This window comes from Cyanistes caeruleus, chromosome 16 (assembly GCF_971803275.1).
Source record: "Cyanistes caeruleus chromosome 16, bCyaCae1.hap1.1, whole genome shotgun sequence".
In the NCBI taxonomy this organism is placed as follows: domain Eukaryota; kingdom Metazoa; phylum Chordata; class Aves; order Passeriformes; family Paridae; genus Cyanistes; species Cyanistes caeruleus.
Genome location: NC_141716.1, coordinates 1,268,143 through 1,287,356, shown reverse-complemented (window position 1 = coordinate 1,287,356; position 19,214 = coordinate 1,268,143). Strand labels below are relative to the sequence as shown.

General features: G+C 46.3%; 1 protein-coding gene across 10 annotated transcripts in view; it reads left to right on the top strand.

Moving 5' to 3' along the window:
- The window catches only part of NFATC2 (nuclear factor of activated T cells 2), an 84,529-nt gene extending 68,359 nt beyond the window's left edge, over positions 1 to 16,170 (top strand). For 5 of the 10 annotated variants that reach the window (XM_086852580.1, XM_086852592.1, XM_086852577.1 and 2 more), the window contains exons 10-11: positions 5,888 to 5,975; positions 10,123 to 16,170. In XM_086852580.1, coding sequence (XP_086708706.1) covers positions 5,888 to 5,931 — 44 coding nt within the window. In that variant the 3' untranslated portion in view covers positions 5,932 to 5,975; positions 10,123 to 16,170. The remainder of the gene's footprint in view (positions 1 to 5,887; positions 5,976 to 10,122) is intronic. The other 5 variants (XM_086852590.1, XM_086852574.1, XM_086852588.1 and 2 more) reach the window with 3 other exon arrangements.
- Positions 16,171 to 19,214: the final 3,044 nt, after the last annotated feature.

Here is a 19,214-nt window from a genome sequence, read left to right as displayed (position 1 = left end):
AAATCTGGGGATGGCTCATCCTTAAATCCCAGCAAGGATCCCCTGGGGCGGTCTCTTTGGGTGGTGGTTCCTACATCTTGATCTGGAATTGGGATATCTGAAATAATTGAGGGAGATCTGGAAATAATTGAGGGCTAATTTCTGAGCAAATGTAGGTTATTGCTGTTGTGGTGAGGTTGGGAATTGCCCAGCCTCGATAGTATGGGCTGCACTTCAGCTAAAGGTGAACCTCCACTGGACATGGAGGAGCTCTTTCTGTTTCTGGTAACTGATTGAATTATTTTCTCTTTTCTCTTTTCTTTTGTCTTTTTTTCTTTCATCTTCTCTTCCTATTGAGAGCAAAAGTTTTCTCGTTCATGCCATTGATTCAGATTGGAAGTTTGCAGTTTTTGGATGATGCAGATAACATTTTTCTTGTTCCCTCAAGCTGTTTGCTGTCAGATGTTCCTGGCCTTCTTGAGGAGCTACAGTATCTGCCCCCCGTGGTCTTTTGCACTCCTTTTTCCAGTTATCCGTGTCTTTTATAATTATTTCTGTCTCGTGGTCTCTGATTTATACATATACCCCATAGTATTAAATAGTATTTTTATTAGTACATTATTTTATGGTAGAAACCCCAGCACTCTGTTGTGGCAGATGCTGCTTTGAGTCCAAAGTTAAAAAAAGCAGTTCCTCCCTCAAAGGAGTTCCAGTCAAAGCGCAGCATAAGAGCAAACAGCTGGGTGTGGGCAGACACACAGTATCTTGTATGTGGCACCTCCTTGACATTATTAGATGTGAACTGTAGCACTCTGTCAGTAAGCAGTTAAATATTGAATGGTCTGGATGCTTTCCAGCAGGCTGGAGCAGTAAGTGCAGCCCCCAAGCTCTGGGCTGCTGCTGCCAGGAGCTGCAGAGCTGCTGCCCACCTCTGCCCTTGGAGGCACTTCCCCTGGGGGGAAAGAGTCTTCCCCCAAGTACTCATTTGTGAAAGGATGTGGAGGCATAATAGAAAAATAATCTGTGTGTTATAGTGATTTTGTGTGTTGCCTGATCAGTGTGGTGCCTGTTGCCCACAGTCCTCCTGAAAATCGAGCAGATGGGAACAAATGCCTTGTGCAGGCTGGCTGGGCTGGGGCTCTTTGTGGGGCAGAGGAGTTGCAGGCAGAGATTTGCACCTTTGGGCCAGAGAGGAGCTGGGTTTTCTTGGCAGAATTGTTCACAGGCCGCTTGTGCATCTTCCCCATCACCTTAGGACAGGGATTTTCTGCTGTTTTCCCCTGAGAAGCCAGCTCAGAATTCAGTTCAGACACGTCAGGAGGGAAAGGTGGTTTGTGGAGGGGCTGGGGCTCTGCAGGAGTGCACAGGCCCTTCAGAGGGGATGCTGCAGAGTGAAGACACAGCACAAGATGAGATGCCAGAGAATTAGAGCCAGTGAATAGTTTTATAGATTAATAGACAAGCACTAGAGCTCAAGGGAGGGAAACAGATTCCATTATTGACTGTTCATCCCCTGCAAAACTGCCTAAAGGGAAGGTGAATATGGTTTGTTTTCCCTTAATTAAATATTTGTTAAATGGTTTGTTTCCCCTCAATTAAATATTTGTTCTGGTTTTTCCTTTGTGACAGAAATAAAAAAGCAGCAGCATTGCCTATCTTGTACTTTCAGCTAATCCTGAACGTGCTGTAACTGTTCTTCTGTCCTCCCCCCAATTATTTCCTGTAAAAAATAACTTCCTTGCATCCATTCTCTTTTCTCTCTCTGTTTTTGAATCACATTGCTGAATGACTCATCCTGCCCCAGTAAATAGGTTAACCCTAGGAGAATGATGAAACTGCACGGTGACATGTGGATAAAGAGAGCTGTTGCTCGTGTGCTTTCCCTGCAGTTGCTGTTCTAGAGGTGTTGTGGTATCCAATACCAATTTCATCAGTTCTTAAACCATGAGGTGCTGCTGGAGGGAAAAGTCATCACCAGCCTCCTTTGGTTGTGCTGGTTTTGATCTAAAAGAAATATGTCTTAATGCAGTTCTGGATCAAATCCATAGTGTCCAAACCATGTACAATAAACCTGACACGAGCACACTTCACCCTTGTGCTTTGCAGCAGCAGCAAGAGTCAAATCAAGAGTTAGCAGTGACAAAATGAGGACTCCTGCCTTGTGTTCCTTAAGCTTCAGTCCATCAGCCCAATATTTCTGTATAGGTTTAGCCAAGTAATGTGGTTTATACAATGAACTCCATCACCTTCTGGTATAAGTTTTTGTGTATTTATTTATTATGTGCTCATTCTACTTGGAATATTTTACTTGGTCTCGTTGCATGTAAACTAAAGCTAAATACAAACTTCATCTTTTCTCAGTAACTCACTAACTATCAACCAGACAGAGCCAACTCCATGACTCAAACACGTGTCCCTTCCCTTGCAATTGCAGCCAAAACTCTCTGGCATCAGAGTGCTGCAGAATGAAAGTCATATCTAAATATATGTGAGCAGAAAGAAAGTCAGTTAAAAAAAGACTTTGTTATGGAAAGCTACTACAAACCAAATCCACGGTGGCCTGGAGTTCCTCATCACACCCAGGCTGATCTAGTTTTCCACTTTCAAGGTACTCTTCCCAGAGCAGCTGCTGACACTCGTGGAGGAGCTGCACACAGCCAGCTCAGCTCCCTGCAGCCCCTTTCTGCCTCCTCACTGGTGTCTAAACACACCTGAGGGGTTTGTCTGATAAAGCACAGGGGATTTATCACCATCCTAGCAAACAATAGTACAGGAGCTGTTGTTTCACGCTCCTGTAGCAGTGGCAGCACTGATACCCAGAGCCAGTCCTTGCTCAGGTCAGCTGGGAAGGACGTGGGCAGTGCCTGGCCCCAGGTGCCACCCTGAGCACCGTCCTTGGCTCTGCTTTCAGAGTCTGCAGTGCTCTGCACTGGGCAGGAAGAGTGTGCAGAGGTTGAGTTCCAGTGAGATCGACATAAAGAGAAACAGCCCAGTTTGCTGGGGTGCCTCTCCCAGCTCTGCTCCAAGTGTCTGACACAGCCCCTCTAAACTCAGCTCAGGGAGCCTGAGGAGCTCCAGGGGCTGCCCACAGGCGTTTGCTGAAGCCTGGGGCAGGAGGAAAAGGGCATGAAATTGTTCCTGAAGGTGCCCTTTCTTCCTCCAGTCCCTGTGTAGGCAAGGTTTGCACCTGTCTTAGAATGGAGTGATGAAAAAAGGGATGGATAAGTACTGAAATCCATCGAGCAAACAGGAAATCACACTCTGGAGCAAAAGTTGCTCTTTGTCTTGCTGTTGCAGGCAGCAGCCCGGGATAGGAGCCCAGCTCAGGTGTGTGTGCATGTGTGTGTGTCCTGCAAACATCACACAGAGCCTGTTTCCTGGGTCATGGAAAACCTGAACTCACCGACTGCCAGCAAATCCCAACAGAGATCAGATGGATTAAATAACTGAGGGCACCCAGATGGCTCCCATCAGCCTGAGGACTCTTCCCTTCTGCTGCCTTTAGGGCAGCCTTTGGCAGCTGTTTGTGCAGGAGAACGTGGCTGGAATTCTCCTGCTGCCCAGGTGAGCTCAGCACCTCGTGGTGCTCTGAGCTCTGAAGGATCTCAAGTCCTGCCTGAGGACTCTAGAACACCCCTGTGGGGAATGTTTGCTCTCCTGCATCCACACACGGAGCAGAGGGGATCTGCTGGAGGGTGTAGCTCATCCTCTGGAGGTCATCATCCTCTCAGGCTGCTCTCTCTTAGCTAAGCAGGGATTATTTGAGTTCCATGAGTGTGATCTCACAGACTTTGTGCGTTTTTCAGCCCAAAGCAGATCTGACACAGGTCTGGTCCTTCAGGGATGCTTTGGCCAGGGCCACGTGGCAGGATGAGGACAGAGTGAGTCCCCCCATTCCCCTCTAGGTCAGGCTTTTTCCTGCCAGCTCTGAGGCTGTTGGTCTGTAGTGGCTGTTGATCTTTTCTAGAAGTACAGTGGCAATAATGAAAGTGCTTATAGAATCCTTAGCGTTTCTGAGGTGGTGGCACAGACAGATTTGTCTTTTGAGTACTTCCTTCCTGCTGGTTTTGATCTACAGTGCGTTTAGGGCATTGAATTTTTTTATAGCAGAAATGCTATCTTTATGTTTTGCTCTTTTCTTTCAGGCACACCCAGCTTCCTGTTAAACCTTTTGGGTAGGACAGTACCAAAGATACCAATTGTTTGATTTTTGCACCTCACCCTGGCACTGCACTGCAATATAAGGGAAGGACATTTAAATGTCATGAGTGCAATCCAGATCCTGTAAATCCACAGCAGTTCAGATATTGATTTCAGTTGGGACGGGCTTTAGCCAAAAATATGCATTTTATTTAGATTCTGTTTTCCATCAGATATCTGTATCATGTTGCTAAATCCATGGAAAGGTGCCAATGGGTTTGGAGTCTCTTGATACTCTTACAGCAAAAATGCATCCTGGGACTTGAGCTGCCACTTAGTTTGAGGTCAGCAGCCTCTTCCAAGAGTTTGCTTAATTAATGGAGATGGCCTGATTGCTGCTGGGCAGGAGGGCACTGAGGAGGTTCACAGCTCACACACAGCTCACACAGCCTCTGTGGGTTACAAGCAGGACAAGGCAGGAAAGTTGCAGGGTGCATCTCCTGGCATTATTTCAGTGAGGAGGAAACCCTGGTTTTGATGTGTAAATAAACCTTTATATCTGAGAATGTCTCAGTGATTATATGGCCCCGTTTTCCAGGAGAAAAAAAACCCTTTAATTGCTGTTGATTTCTAAACCAACCCCACACTCTTGCAGTATTTTCCCCAGCAGTTTGTTGGGCTTGGGCTCCTTGTGCCTGATGCACCCAAACTGGTGTTTCCCACACCCAAACTGGTGTTTCCCACACCCAAACTGGTGTTCCCAAACTGGTGTTTCCCACACCCAAACTGGTGTTTCCCAGTCCAGGAGTTGCTGTGCTCTGGTGTGCAAAAGCTGCTTTTCCAGGATGCAGAATATAAACTGGGCTGTGTACTGAGTGGGAGGTTCCAGGCTATGATACGTGGCTGCACAATCCTTGGGAGCCAAGTAAAATACTTCTTTTCTATATATAGTCACCTGAAACCCAGCAGCAAAGACACTTCTGAAGCTTGCACTTAAAACTTAGTTTTTAAGAAGCAATTTTTGCTCCTTAATATTGAAATTATTTTTTTTCTTATTATTTCCACATGGTTTTGCAGGAGTGTCAAATGCTTTCACTGTGAATTCCAAAGAAATCTAAAAAAGATTAGGAAATTAAAGGGAAAAAAAAAAGGCAGAAAATTTTAAATATTGCCTTTTCCTGAGGAAAATAATTCACCTTATTTGCATTTGAAGCAAAGACTGTAACTTTAATAATTTCTTTGCCCAGATCTTTCCTGTTCTGTACAATTAAGGCAAAGTCTGATTTTCACAGCCACTGTGGTTGGATCTCTCAGTTCAAAGGGACTGACTTTGGATCTGCCATAAATGTGTTGGATCTTACTTGGGCACGGGGCTGATGACAGTGAAAAAGTGAATTTTGTAAAAGGCAGTGAGGAGTCTGAGCTGACTCACAAGTCACAGGGACCCCCTGTGCCTCTGGAGTCTCACAGCAAATTATCAGCTTTTACTCTTTTGTCACCAGTTTAGGAGTGGACATCTTTGAATATTCATTTTTAGGTAATATCAGTTGTGAAAAGAGGGGGAAAAAAGTAAAATCTAATGCTGGATCTGAGCAAACAGAAAGGTCAGTGGTTAAGATCTGCCTTATGGGTTGTATATGCTGAAATGTCCTTTTATTAAATGATCCCACAAAATGAAAGAGTAGCTGAAAGCTGTAACATTTGGCCATGCAACATAGGTCAAAGGTTACCTTTTTTTCTCAAAAATGGTTTTGCAAATCTTTTTCAGAGCTGATAGATACACACCTTAGCTGGATACAAAACATTATATGAAAAAGAATGACTGTGATCTTTGATCCAAGCAATCAAAAAGAAAGGTAATTGGTATTTTTCTGCCTTTTCTCCAGCTGTGTGTTTCTCTTAACCTTTATTTATTTATTTTTTCAATTAAAAAGCTATGCCCCTTTTTATTTGGCGTAGAGGGTTTAAAACATTTAATTTTATTTAATTTATTTATTTATTTTCCATTCTTTTTCTTCCCCACCTGTGTAGCACAGAGCTGTCCTGAGGGCAGGGAAGGAGAGGTGGGGCTGTGCATGCTGGGCTGAAGCATCCCAAGGATCCCATTTATCCCAGCAGGGCAGGACCTGGCTGGCTCTGAGGGCACTCTGCAAACCCAGCCTGAGCTTTTCCCCACCAGCTCCTGCCCAGGGGTTTGCTTTGCATGTCAGAATTCCTCCTGGGCAGGGCAGGACGTGGAATATTGCAGGGAGGAGCTGCTGGGGCTGAGCTTTGCCTGCTCTGAGGAGCCCCTCACTGCTGGAGGATCCCCAGAGGGCACTGCCAGAGGTGGGAACATCCCTGGCACCCCTGTTATCCAGGGGATCTGTGTGACTGTCCTGAGGGGCACTGCCACAGCATCCCTGTTATCCAGGGGATCTGTGGGACTGTCCCAGGGTCACTGCCACAGCATCCCTGTTATCCTTGGGATCTGTGGGACTGTCCCAGGGTCACTGTCACAGCATCCCTGTTATCCTTGGGATCTGTGGGACTGTCCCAGGGTCACTGTCACAGCATCCCTGTTATCCAGGGGATCTGTGGGACTGTCCCAGGGTCACTGCCACAGCATCCCTGTTATCCTTGGGATCTGTGGGATTGTCCCAGGGTCACTGTCACAGCATCCCTGTTATCCTTGGGATCTGTGGGATTGTCCCAGGGTCACTGTCACAGCATCCCTGTTATCCTTGGGATCCATGGGATTGTCCCAGGGTCACTGTCACAGCATCCCTGTTATCCAGGGGATCCGTGGGACTGTCCCAGGGTCACTGTCACAGCATCCCTGTTATCCAGGGGATCTGTGGGATTGTCCCAGGGTCACTGTCACAGCATCCCTGTTATCCAGGGGATGTGGGGTGGCAGAGGGGTGTGAGTGTGGCAGCTCCAGGGTGGCACTGCCCCTCTGAGGGGCTCCTTGGTCCCTGGAGTGCTGGGACACACGGGAGGCTCCGGGAGCACACCCCACGCTCCAGCTGAGGGGGTGAGCCCTGGCTGGTGCCCACCACAGGGACCCCCACAATTCCAGCAGCCCCACTGCAGGCTGTGACAGAGGACACGCTGAAGGGTGCTCAGCCAGGCATTTTCCCAGCCTGGATGGCTGATGGCAGCTGTAATTTCAATATCTTCTTTATGATTTAATCTTTCATTATCTTTGCGTGTGTGCTTGTGGCCTCAGTTCTCTCTCATTAAAGGGATCAATAGTGGTGTGCTCCAGAGCAACCAGTGCCAGACACCTTAAATGTCACATAATCTCCATTTCCTCCCAGCTAGAAGTGAGCAAATGAGAGCTGATACTTGAGATACGTTTTAACCACACTGCCAAAAAGAGATAGCTGGAGTTCAGAGCAGCAGGCTCGGCACAGCTCTGGGCTTCCTCTGAGGTTTAGACACAGCTCAGGTTGCTGATTTAGTTCAGCTTCTGTTGAAAGCCAGGTCTCTTGGATTCCACCTGGGCTGGGCTGCCAGGTCTGGAGCAGATCCCCAGAGATGTGTGAGGCTTGGGCTGGGGGTGATTCCAGGCCTGGAGAGCGAGCCGTGCCTCGGGTCCCATTCCTGGAATGCACATTCTGACTGGATTTAGGCTGCAGGTTCCCGTGCTGGGACAGGCATTGACACACATCAGTGATGCCCAGCTTAACCCACACCTCACACTCCCCCCACCACCTGGATTTGGGTGAAATTCAGGGTGGCTGTGGGACATTCAGGCCAGCTGATGGCAGGGAGCTGTTGTCATTCAGGTTCTTAGAAAACACCCGATTTTGCAGGTGGCAGAGCTGGCAGGGAGCAGTGCTGGCTGTGCCTGTCCGGGGGGTTCATGCTTCAGACTGTTCCCCTGCAGCTTTTGAGCCCTGTTCAGGCTGCAGCCCCCGTAACCTCAGCCCACAGGAGCCAGTGCTGACCTCAGGGGAGGGAAAGTGAAGTGTGCAGGCTGAGTCAGCTCTTCACCACAGCATCCAACCTGCCCCAACAACCAAACCCAGACCCCTCAGAGCCTCTGCACTGAGCTCCATTTAATTATCTGCTCACATTAATAGTTAACCCTTCCCAGATGCAGATGACTGTTGGCTCTGAGATGTCCATGGGTGTATTAGATAAAAGGAATAGATAAAACTCGTGGTACTTTTGGTAGCCCAAACAAACCTGTTGATAAATAAATGTCCTGCAGCCTCAGCCCACTTGTTTCTGGAGAGGAAATGACCCTCTCTGAGAGTGGGTGCCCACTTCTTTTACCTCACTGCTATTTTTAGCCGGGGCTGTGAAAACTTTCCATTGAGACCTGCTCCTGTCATTTCCTGGGCAGAGCAGGCAGGAAGCTGTGAGTGAGCACAGGAGGTTCTGCTTAGAGTGGACCAACCTCCCCTCCCTCTGGCTGCTGCCTCTCACTGCAGAGCAGCCCTCACCCAACACCCAGATGTTCTTCCTTTGCCACAGCTCACCCCAAAGCCGTGCCAGGTAGGATGCTGGGCAGCAGGAGAGGGCAGAAGTTCTGCTTGTCTTGCCCAAATCATCCCCAGAAAACACCAGTTCTGCTTCAAACCAGGCATTTCCCAGCTGGAATTAGAGAGAGCTGTTACTGGTGGGATTTTTGATGGAGTTCCTGGAGTACCCCCACATCCAGGAGCAACATGGAGCTCTGAAAAAATACAGATTTTATTTGTAAATAAATATGCGTGCTGAGAGGAAGGAGGTTTCAAACCATGAATTGTAACTATTGTAACTATTAAAAACTAATTCATGTGTTCCCCTTCCCAGAGACTTGCCAGGTTTTCTAGATAGGGGGAAGTAGTGAAATACTGTGTTAATTAATACTATGTTAATTAATGTTTGTAATAAGCATTTATTAGAAATGGGATAGAATATAGAAGAGTCTGAGAGCTGCAAACCTGAGGATTAATCAGTCTTGGGTGAGGTCTAGCTTTGCTTTGAGTTAGTCCCTATTTCAGCCCTTAAATGTCAACAGGGAGAAGTCATTTAGATCTGGGTCTGAAACCTGGAAAATTTAGTTTTCTGGTTTTAAGGTAAATTTGTCAGAGTAACTGACAATGATGAATACAGCATCAAGGAGCTGCAGGTGACATGGAGCCCCAGAAAAGGCAGTTCTGGAGTTCTGCATCAAAATGTTCATGGTTTAGGTCTCCTCTAATGAAAGTGCAGAGATTTCTGCATTAAATTCTAGGGAGCACCTAAATTCTAGAGAGAGAGTTGCTGTTCCAGGAGATGCCAAAGGGTGCTTTAGGCAGGTGAGTGTGAAAAGTTGCCAGGAGAGATTGGCTGTTGTAAGTGAAGTGATATTGTTCTGATTTTTAAACAGACAGCAAAGTTTTTCAGTGTCTTCTCTTGAGCTTTATTAACAAGCCTGTCCCAGCCTCTCCCGGTACCCTGGTGCTGCATGCAACTTGTTTGTGCTACAGTCTGCAAATAAATGATAATAAAGATGTAAAGCAGGTAGAATCTAGAGTGGGATTAAAAAATACCAAACATAAACCACCCAAATGCAAGCTTTTTCACCTGAATTGCAGTCTCTGTGTTTTCATCACTATTATTTCCTCCAAACCTGGCCTTTTTCAAATGTTTTTCTTTCAGCCTAGTGCAATGTTCAGATGCTTAGATAGCTAGAGATGTTTCTTTCTGTTTCTGCCTGGGGAAAGGGCAGTGTCTGTGGCAGAGGGAGTGTGTGTGAGGGATGTGGCAGGTCCTGGGCACGTGCTGCAGCCTCTCTGTTTTATGGCACCTGAAGCACACTGAATGCAGTGAAACAAAAATACAATGAAACACACCCTCTCCTTCCCCCTGGCCTTCCAAAAATGTGGGACCTGGGCAGACAGGACCATTTAGATTTTAATAAAATTAAACTATGAATGCAGAGGGGATGTTTTCAGCTCGACTGCCCAAGAATTGCTTTTACTTTTTACTTGTCGTGATGTTGGAAGTGCTTTAATGTTTCCTCCTCTTTCTTTTATTTCCCAGTTAACGAAATTATCAGGAAGGAATTTTCTGGACTCCCTGCCAGAAGTCAGACATAGAAGAAGAGATTTGTGAGACAACTTTTACCGAATCCTTCCATAAGTGACCTCTTAGATCCTTCCAGTGCCCCTGCAACCTCTGGCTTCCTTTGCAGTTCATCTCCAGGCAGAGACTCAGCGCAAGGAACAATGAATTGGCACCAAGTGACAGCCTTGGCTGAGCAACTCGCCACCTCTGTCTGTAAACACCACGAAGGACACCCTTCCTTTCATCCAGAGATCACATTGTTCTCCTGGAACAGAGCATCTGTCTGAGGAAACACTCCAGCCTGCTGCAAACCCTCTGTCTGTGCGTCCATCCATCGGGACCATCACCCGTGCCCCGCGCAGGGCTCAGAGCCCGGGGTGGACACGGGGGTGGGAAAAGGGGAACACAGAGTGATATATTCCATGGAGGAGTGCCAGCACCCTGCAGGTCACCAGCAGTGACTGGCCCTCCAGGTATCCAAACCCTCCTGAGAAATGTCATTGTTGTAGGGAGCTGAGGCAGCCCAAGCTCAGCCTGCATCCAGTCTGGGATCAAAAGCCAGTTTGCTCTGAGCACTGTGATTGGTATTTCAAACAGGAGATGTCAGCTGAATCCAAGAGTTTTCTTCGCTTTTCCCATCAGACTGGATGGGAATTTGAAGGAGAGGGATTCTCATATCCAACCAGTGAAAAGAGCAAATCAGCAGTTGCAATGCCTGTCCCAAAGTAAAATAAACCCAGGTAAAACAGAGATTAATATATAGGAGTCACAGTAAATCCAAAGATTTTATGATTGATCCTTTTTAGTATTTAGGCAGTGTATGAACACATCTTCGATATTTTCTAACAAATTGTTGCTGTTTCTTTTCATGTAGAACCTGCTCTTGGCTCATAACTTGTCTCATTTAGCAGCTGGAACATTTACTCACCCAAGCTGCAGGGGAAAATAAGTGCATCTTACAGAAGCCATACATTCCAGAGAAAATATACACTTATTCATATTCACCTGGCCTCTTTAGCTTTGCAAAGCTACCAGCAATTCCTGGAAAGGTTAAATTTCCATGGGAGGTTTTATTTTGTTAGGTTTTGCTTCGTGTGTTCGAATATCCTGTCCTGACTCCTGCTTAGCACATTCCAGGTAACCACTGCCACCTGCAGCTACAAGTTAGAATATTTAGGGGAGTCAGGGCCTCCTCAGTGGGATAAAAAGGCTTCCTGAGTGGGTAATCAGTGTACAGAACAAGATAACCATAATGTTTTAGGAATTACATAGTAGTCTTTCCTGGTTCTATAAATAAGGAATGCTGATATTTTCAGGAATGCAGAGCCTGAGCTCTGCTGTAGAAAGCACAGTGAAACTAATCCAGTTTTCAGTTGTGTCACAGTAAATTTTGTAGAATACCAGCATGTCCAGTGCTCACAGCAGGAATTAGAGGATGGGAACACAGCAGAGCAAAATTGGTTCCCCGATGTCTCAAGATTTTGCACAGTCCCTGCAGAGCACGTGCTTGGTCCAACAAAAATCTCTTCAGGACTATCAGGAAGAATGTCTTTTCTGCCACTAAAAACTGGTGCTTAAACTCTGCAAGGTCTTGGGGTTTTAGAGTGGGAGACAGAAGCATTAGGTTCTTCAGAACGCCTGACCTGGGGCTCAACTCAAATCTGGCTCTTGAACAGAAATCTGAATTCCACAAGAGCAGCTCTGAAACTCCAGATTCAGCCCAGCTCAGATCCAGAAGCAGAGCAGAGCCCTGCAGGTCCCAGCCTGGCATTAATGGCACACCCTGGCTTCTACTTCTGCTTTGTGAGCTTCCAATCTTCCACCCCAAAACCAGTTCCCTGTACCCCAACCCCCAGAACTCCCGGGGTGCCCCGGTGCCCTCCCCAGTGCCCTGCAGAGTCCAAGCCTCAGCCCCGACCTGCAGAGGTGAAAATGGCTTTTTTTAATTGCTGACTTTCACAGAAACCAAACGGAGGCCCAGCCTTGCAGAAGAGGGGAATTGCTGTGAGGCAGCACTCAGTAGGGCTCAGACTGGCTCACACGCCTCAGAAAGCTATTTGGGATTGTTAGAAGCTGTCAGGGAGCCAGAATCTGACACATATTAAGGGTTTTTTTAGTGCAGTCTGATGAATTGGACAATTCTGACATATTCTAAAGGCCAAAAGTTGCCTGTCAGAAGTTCTCTGCTATAGCTGAGTAAAAGAACAGACCAAATGCATCTCCGAGTTTCACACTTGGATGTTTCCAATGTTTTCCATGATCCAACCTGTAAAGTATAGGAGAAATTTAAAAAACAACCCAAAACCCCATCCACAGAGAAAAAAAAAAATTCCTCAGATTACTGGCAGAACCTTCTCTCTTGCTGGATTTTAAATAGAAGCTCAGAGAAGCCCCAGGAAGGGCTTTTCAGATCTGTGATGTGCTGCTGCTGCTGCTCTGGTGACTGCAGCAACTGCTCATCCATTTAGGAGAATTATTGTCTGAATGTTTATTTATAGATATTATCAGTTTAGAAAAGAGGGGGGAAGTAAAATCTAGTGCTGGATCTGAGCTAAGAAAAAGGTCAATGTTTAAGTTCTGCCTTCTAGATTCTGAAATGTCCTTTTAATAAATTAACCCCCAGAAGGAAGGAAAAATAAAACCTTGGCTTTGGAGCAAAGGCTGCACAGGAGGGAGCCAGGCAGGCAAAGCCCTGCAGTGCTGCACCCAGGAGAGCTCTGCAACCAAAATACACGAGATTTCCACTGTGCTTATGTGTTCTTCAGGCACTTTGCTATAGAAGAGGTTGGATTTATTTTGAGGAGTTGTTTTTTTTTGGTTTGGTTTTTTTTTTTTTTGTTGTTGTTTTTTTGTTGTTGTTGTTTGGTTGGGGTTTTTTTTTAAGAGTTTTTTTATTTTTGGGGGGCTGATTTTTTTTTTTGGGGGTTCTTTTTGGGAGGAAGAGGTTTTTTATGTGCTACAGGTGCTCCAGCCATGCTTGCATTGACTGTATTCCTCCCTCACCTCTCATGCATAGGTATTAATCTGTGTACAAATACAGTGTACAACGTAATTTATAAATACACCCCCACAGAAAGCGACTGTTTCCAAGGGCTGGTAGTGACAGGACAAGTTGGGAATGGCTTCAAACTGACAGAGAGTAGTTTTCAATCAGAAATTAGGATAAAGATCCTCCCTGGGAGGGTGGGGAGGCGCTGGGCTGGAATTCCCAGACCCCTGGCAGTGCCCAAGGCCAGGCTGGCCAGGGCTGGGAGCCCCTGGGGCAGTGGGAGCTGTCCCTGCCAGGGCTGGGGTGGCACTGGGTGAGGTCCCTGCCAGCCCAGCCATGCCCTGCTCTCTGTGGGTGTGTGATTTTATCTGCATAAAAATGAAATGAACAATTACAGAGCTGGGTCCCTCCTGTGCCGGCTCCCAGCGCTTGAGCAGCTCCGTGTGGAGGCTTCACCCCGTGTATTCTGTATTTTAGGGGCTCAGCCACAGCTGCCCGAGCTCAAGCTGTGCTGCCTCATCTGCTTTTCCATGCAACAGCAATTAAATAATTCAGCTTCAGCCAACTTTGTATTTATTTCCGGAGAAAAGGAGCATCCTCAGACATAGCGCTGTGCATTGTTGTCTCTAAAAAGGAAACTGGTATGTTAAAATTATATAGCTAGGCTGAAGGATTTCAATATATACAGTACTAAATTATTTCCTGTTCTTGCTGAGCAGTGTTTTTCCAGTATTAGTATTTCTGTTACTTAATACAACTTTCTCTCCGTAGAAGCACGAGCTTAACCTTGGAAGAGTTAATAGCATTTTGTGAGCAATTTGTTCTCACTTTATCTGGAAGATAGCCATATTTGCACATGAGGAAATTCTGTCTTTCCTCAGTTATCTGAATGTTTCACCACAGTGCCTTCCTGCCATTGTACCAAAGGCCTACAAATATCTTGTCTGCAGGGTGAACGACTCCAATGCATTTTCCATCAAAGCTGCACCATGTGAAGTTCATGGGGCACCTTGGAACTCAAAAGTTCATCTCTTTTTATTTGTCTTGTGTGTGTGTGTGTGTGTGTGTGAGAATTTTTTTTCAACTTCCATTTTTCCATCCGAGCTTTGGCTGCGAATACAGGATGAGCTTCTATAAACTTCTGCATCAAATATACGTAGAATAAAAATCATCATTCATGATATGTAAACAGTCTGAGAGTGGAATGGGAGTGGGCAGATATCAGGAAGATATTTTTTTTTTGTCAGTTACGAGTGTTGGAAGGCGAGTTTGCCAGGAGAGGAGTTGCTTGTGAAGATACAATGAAATACAAAGTCCTGGTTTGGTTTTTCTCCATGAGAATGAGCAAAATGTAAGATCTGAGCAACAGCAGTGGAGTGAAAGTGTCTCGTGTATGTTGTTTTTATTGGGAGAAAGAATGTAGAAGAGTCATGGGTTTTGCACTTGCTTTATTTGTATCCATGTAAATATGTATTCCCATTCCCCTGTAGGAATACAGCGTTTCCTGAATGTAGAGGAGTCCCAAAACCAGCACTATGTTATTCTCTATTGTATAAAAAGCTGCTGCTTCATAACATATCTAAACCAGTTCTCAAAGTAGCTAGCATGTTTTTAAAGTGTATTTCCTAGTCCATATCCTTATACCAAAAGTGACTGTGCTTTTGGTCTGACCAAATATGCAACAACTTTTGGATTAAGGTTTGTATTTATAAAGGGTCAGTTTTCATTTTCTGAATGCCTTACTTTTCTATGCAATTGTTGTTGAATTGTTGTTGTCCTAAAAAAAGATGTATTTGATAAATTTCCCAAAGACTTCAAAGACAGCTTTAAACGCTTAAGGAATATGTTTCTAAATATTTCAATCTGACTTTTCCCCCTGCATTTCTTTCCAAATTGCTACTTAATAGGGAACAATGATCTGCCAGATGGGACTCGAGAAAACGACTGTCTTCATTTCAAATCTTAAACTGATTCAGATCCTCATAATTTTTGCACCACTTAAAATCATCTGACATTCCAGTTTAGCTGCAATTCTGAGTGTTTGTTATTTATGTTCCATATTCCTGTGAAATAGGAAGAGATGCCACTGCTGGGTCTCAGTGGGGTGAATTGTAAAATTCTCCAGAAATCAACTCTTTTCCTCATCATTTACATTGCAGTGGTTTCCTAACTCTGCCATCACACTTGGAAGGTTGTGATTCTTTATTCATATAAATAATCCACCTTTTACAACGTTTGGCACCAGGTTGGCACCTGTATCTTTAATACCTGCTGTGTTGCAATGCAGGGCTCACAGCTGATACCAACCCAACTTCCAGCCAGTGTCCAACCCACTCTGCTCTGTTTCAGGTTTGTTTAGCCATTCTCATTCTTTCAGGGGTACAAAAATATAAATTAGAACCTGCACATTGCAGTAGTAAACTTTGCCTAAAGGTGCTGATGCTGTAAAAGATGATCTCGAATGCAGAGTTACCTGGGGGGGGTTGAGTTTCCTTCTGTAACTCCTAAAATAGCAACATTGGGTAGAAAGCTCCAGAAGGACTGAGTCTCAGAAATGAATGAAGTCTGTAAAAGCCAGGACTCGCAGATGTGCTGTTGGATCCAGCAGTTACTGCAGGATGGCCCCTGCTCTGAGCAGGGACTGTCCTGGCGTGCTGGTGCCACCTGGGCACAGAGAATCTCACCAGTGCTGGCCTGCCTGGCACTCACATTTTTGTCTGAGTGTGTAATTGTGAAATGATTCCCCCCAAAGTCCAGCCCTCCCTGCCCTGGATGTTCCAGTCAAGCCATATTTTAACAGACACACGAGTGAGCCCTTGTCACTCACATCATCCTAACAGATGTCTTTTGAATCAAATTGTTTGTTCAAAAACCAAACTTCTCATCATTGAAAAGGGGTTTTTATATCATTCACATTCCTACAACAATGTTGTTAACCTCCAATGTAATGATTTTTTGCTATCTGTAAAGTATTTTTATATATTGCCTGTACTATGGTAGATTAGCAATAAATGAAAGGGCATCATCTGCTGCAAGAGTGTTTGGTCTGTTCTTAAATACCTTTAGGTAAATACTTTTAAAATAAATACTAAATATATAAATATATATATATATAAATATATAAATAATTACTGAATACTTTAGTGCCTTTAAATACCTTTAGTGCCTTTGATAAATGAATATCAGGGGGCTGAGTCACCCTTGTTGTCCTTGTCACCCTCAGGATGACAGTCAGATGCTCAGGAATGGGTTGTGTGAAAGGACTGCAGAGCGTGTTCATCATTAAATGTTCATCATTAAAGAGCTGCCCAGCTCCCCTTTGGGTCAGGATCCCACCCAGGCCCTGTGGATGAGACTGAGTCACACTGAGACTTCTCCATTTCCTCTTGCTGTTTTCCCTCTTTTCATTTTCTATTCCCAGCTCCCCAGTAAAGAGCCCTGGACAGCCCACACCAGCAGGTACTGCAGAGCCTTGACCTTAACAAAGCAGTCATTTCCAGCTATGTAAATGTCCTTCTGCATCAGTAGATGCTGTTTTAGGGACTGGGGATGGACTCCATTTCACTTTTTTTCATCTAAATCTTCATATTCTGCATTTCTCTGCTGGAGACACTAAAAGAGACATTTTCATACTGCTGTGCTGGAGGGATGCCCAGAGCCCATTATGGCCCAGTGAGAGCCGAGTTTATACAGTTCAATTAAAGACATTTACCTTAACAAAATCAATATTATCCTTTGCACTTAAACCCAGAGAATTCAAACCATATCCCATGCATTTGTTGGCCAAGGAGCAAGTGTTTTTTCTTGCTTATTCACAAAAGCCTCAGAGCAGGGGCCATGTGGAAGTTCTTAACTCCCAAACCCTGCACAAAGGCTGGGAGCCTCCTGAACCAGACAGGCTTCGCCAACAAAGAAGCTGTTACTGGCTAGGAGAGAACATTTTATGATGAGCAAATATATGGCACACAGGATTTTAGCTTTATTCAGCAACAGGAAAATTTAAGTAACTTAACCTGGAAATTCCACAGCTATGGTCTGAGAACTTGAGCACCTGACCCGATCCTCTGGATTTAATTTACGTCTTGGGGCCGAATTAAAGGACTACAACAGTACCCCAGATTTTTCATCTTAACGGGAAATTTCCTGGATTTTGTAGACTTAACTCGCTCTTTTGTAACCCTTCAACATAGCTGACTTCTCTCCCAGTTTTCAGGGTAGCAGCAAGGAAGAAAAATCCATGTTTCTAATGAACATCTGGGTCTCGTATGAGCACTCGCGTGCTCCGCCGTGTAAATACGCGATTTACAGCTTCTTTTTCTTTTCTGAAATACAAATGTAATTTAGCCAATTTAAGGAGCTGCCTTTCAGCTTCAGGGCAGATTCTTTTCTCAATACATCATCACTGGCTTGCTCAGGTGGCCAGGCTCAACTGGGCTGCTCCAAGGGAGCTTCCTAGGGAAGAGGAGCTCCCACCCATCACCATCCTCACCTTCCCTGTGCGTTATTTGGACTGGCTGCTCCTCTGAGCTCAGCATCTCCTGGTGTGGAGAGGCCTGAATTAAGTTTATTCAGGGAAGGTAAAGCCATAGCAGAGGATTTGAGCTCCTACAGACCCAAAGGATGAAACTGCACAGAAAATTGCTGAGGTTGTGAGGGATCACTTACCCTAAAATCCTGGGAGAGGGAGGTGGGAGAGGCTGGCAGGAGCTGCACAGGAGCAGGGCACAGGCAGGCACCAGAGGTGACTGCAGCACAAAGGCACCTCTCTGTTCCACAGACCAAAGTGCAGCCACCAAAATAAAGCCATTACCTGCTGCTCACACACTCACAAGGATGGATTTCCCTGGGTTGCTGCAGCACAGGGTGGCAGTGCCATCTGCAGGGAGTTGAGCTCTGCTGGTCCCCGGCCTGGAGCCCACCTGAGAGAGCCCAGGGGACAGCAGGGGTGGCCTGGCCATGGCAGAGCCTGGGGACAGGGGCTGGCACTGGCAGGGACCCTCGCTGTGCCCTGCTCAGAGCCTGCTCCCTTCAGTGTCCCACTTCCTCATCCCTGTGCAATCCCAGCTCTCCCTCTCGGGTCCCTGAGCTGTACTAAGCGAATGGTCCTCACTCTGCACATCAGCAGACACAGACTGACCTGCTGAGAGGGTCAGGCCAGTGTTTGCCCAAACCTTTTTCTTCTCACTGAGCTGTTAAAAGACGAAAGGGGCGATAGGGAGAGGAGTTCATCACACAAAGTGTATTTCTTGGTTGCTGAGAGACTTCAAATCTCCCTAATGAATAAACACAGCACACTTAATTTTGTTTATGAAAACAGACTTCTTGTGATGGCAGAAAGCATGAGTCAGTGCCCTGGGTGAGGGGAGAGCAGCAGCTGGAGACACTCACTGAGGAGCAACGCCTCGGAAAGCAGAGCAGCTCTCCTCTCCACGCTGCCAAGAGATGCAATTTCTGCTCTAACACAAACCACCAGGACACAGGGAGTGGGAGAAGGATTCCTCCTGACCTGGCAGTTGGCTGCTGAGCAAATCCTGCCATGAAAAGTGCAGGTCCCTGGAGGAGCAGGGGACGCTGCAGGCCCTGAGCCCAGCTCAGCGCAGCCCCAGGACGCTCCTGCTCAGCTCAGCTGGGCTGGCTTTGGGCTCTGGTCACAGCACTGGCCCCTCACTGAAACCAGCAGAGCCACGAGGGAAGGGGGAGAGCAGAGACCCTGGAGGAGGAATTGCTGGCTCCATTGGACGTTCCCCATTCACCCCTCCCTGTGTTTGGCATTCCTTCTGCACGGGCAGAATGAGCTGAGTGGGATCTGAAGCTGTTCCCACGGCTTCCCGGCCTGCTGAGGGCCTGAGGCAGCAGGAGCATCATTTCCTTGAGCTGGTTTTGCTGTCTAACAAATGTCTCCCCACTGGATTCACTTCCCAAATCCCATCTCCCAAAGGGGCCTCGGGTGTCCAGAGCCCCTGAGGAGCCAGAGCTGTGTCTGTGGCATTGCCACTGCCACCAGCCTGGCCCCTTCCTCTGCTCCAAAAACATCCCCAGCCCTCACTGTGGGCCTGCTGCTCCCTTCCCCAGCTGCCCT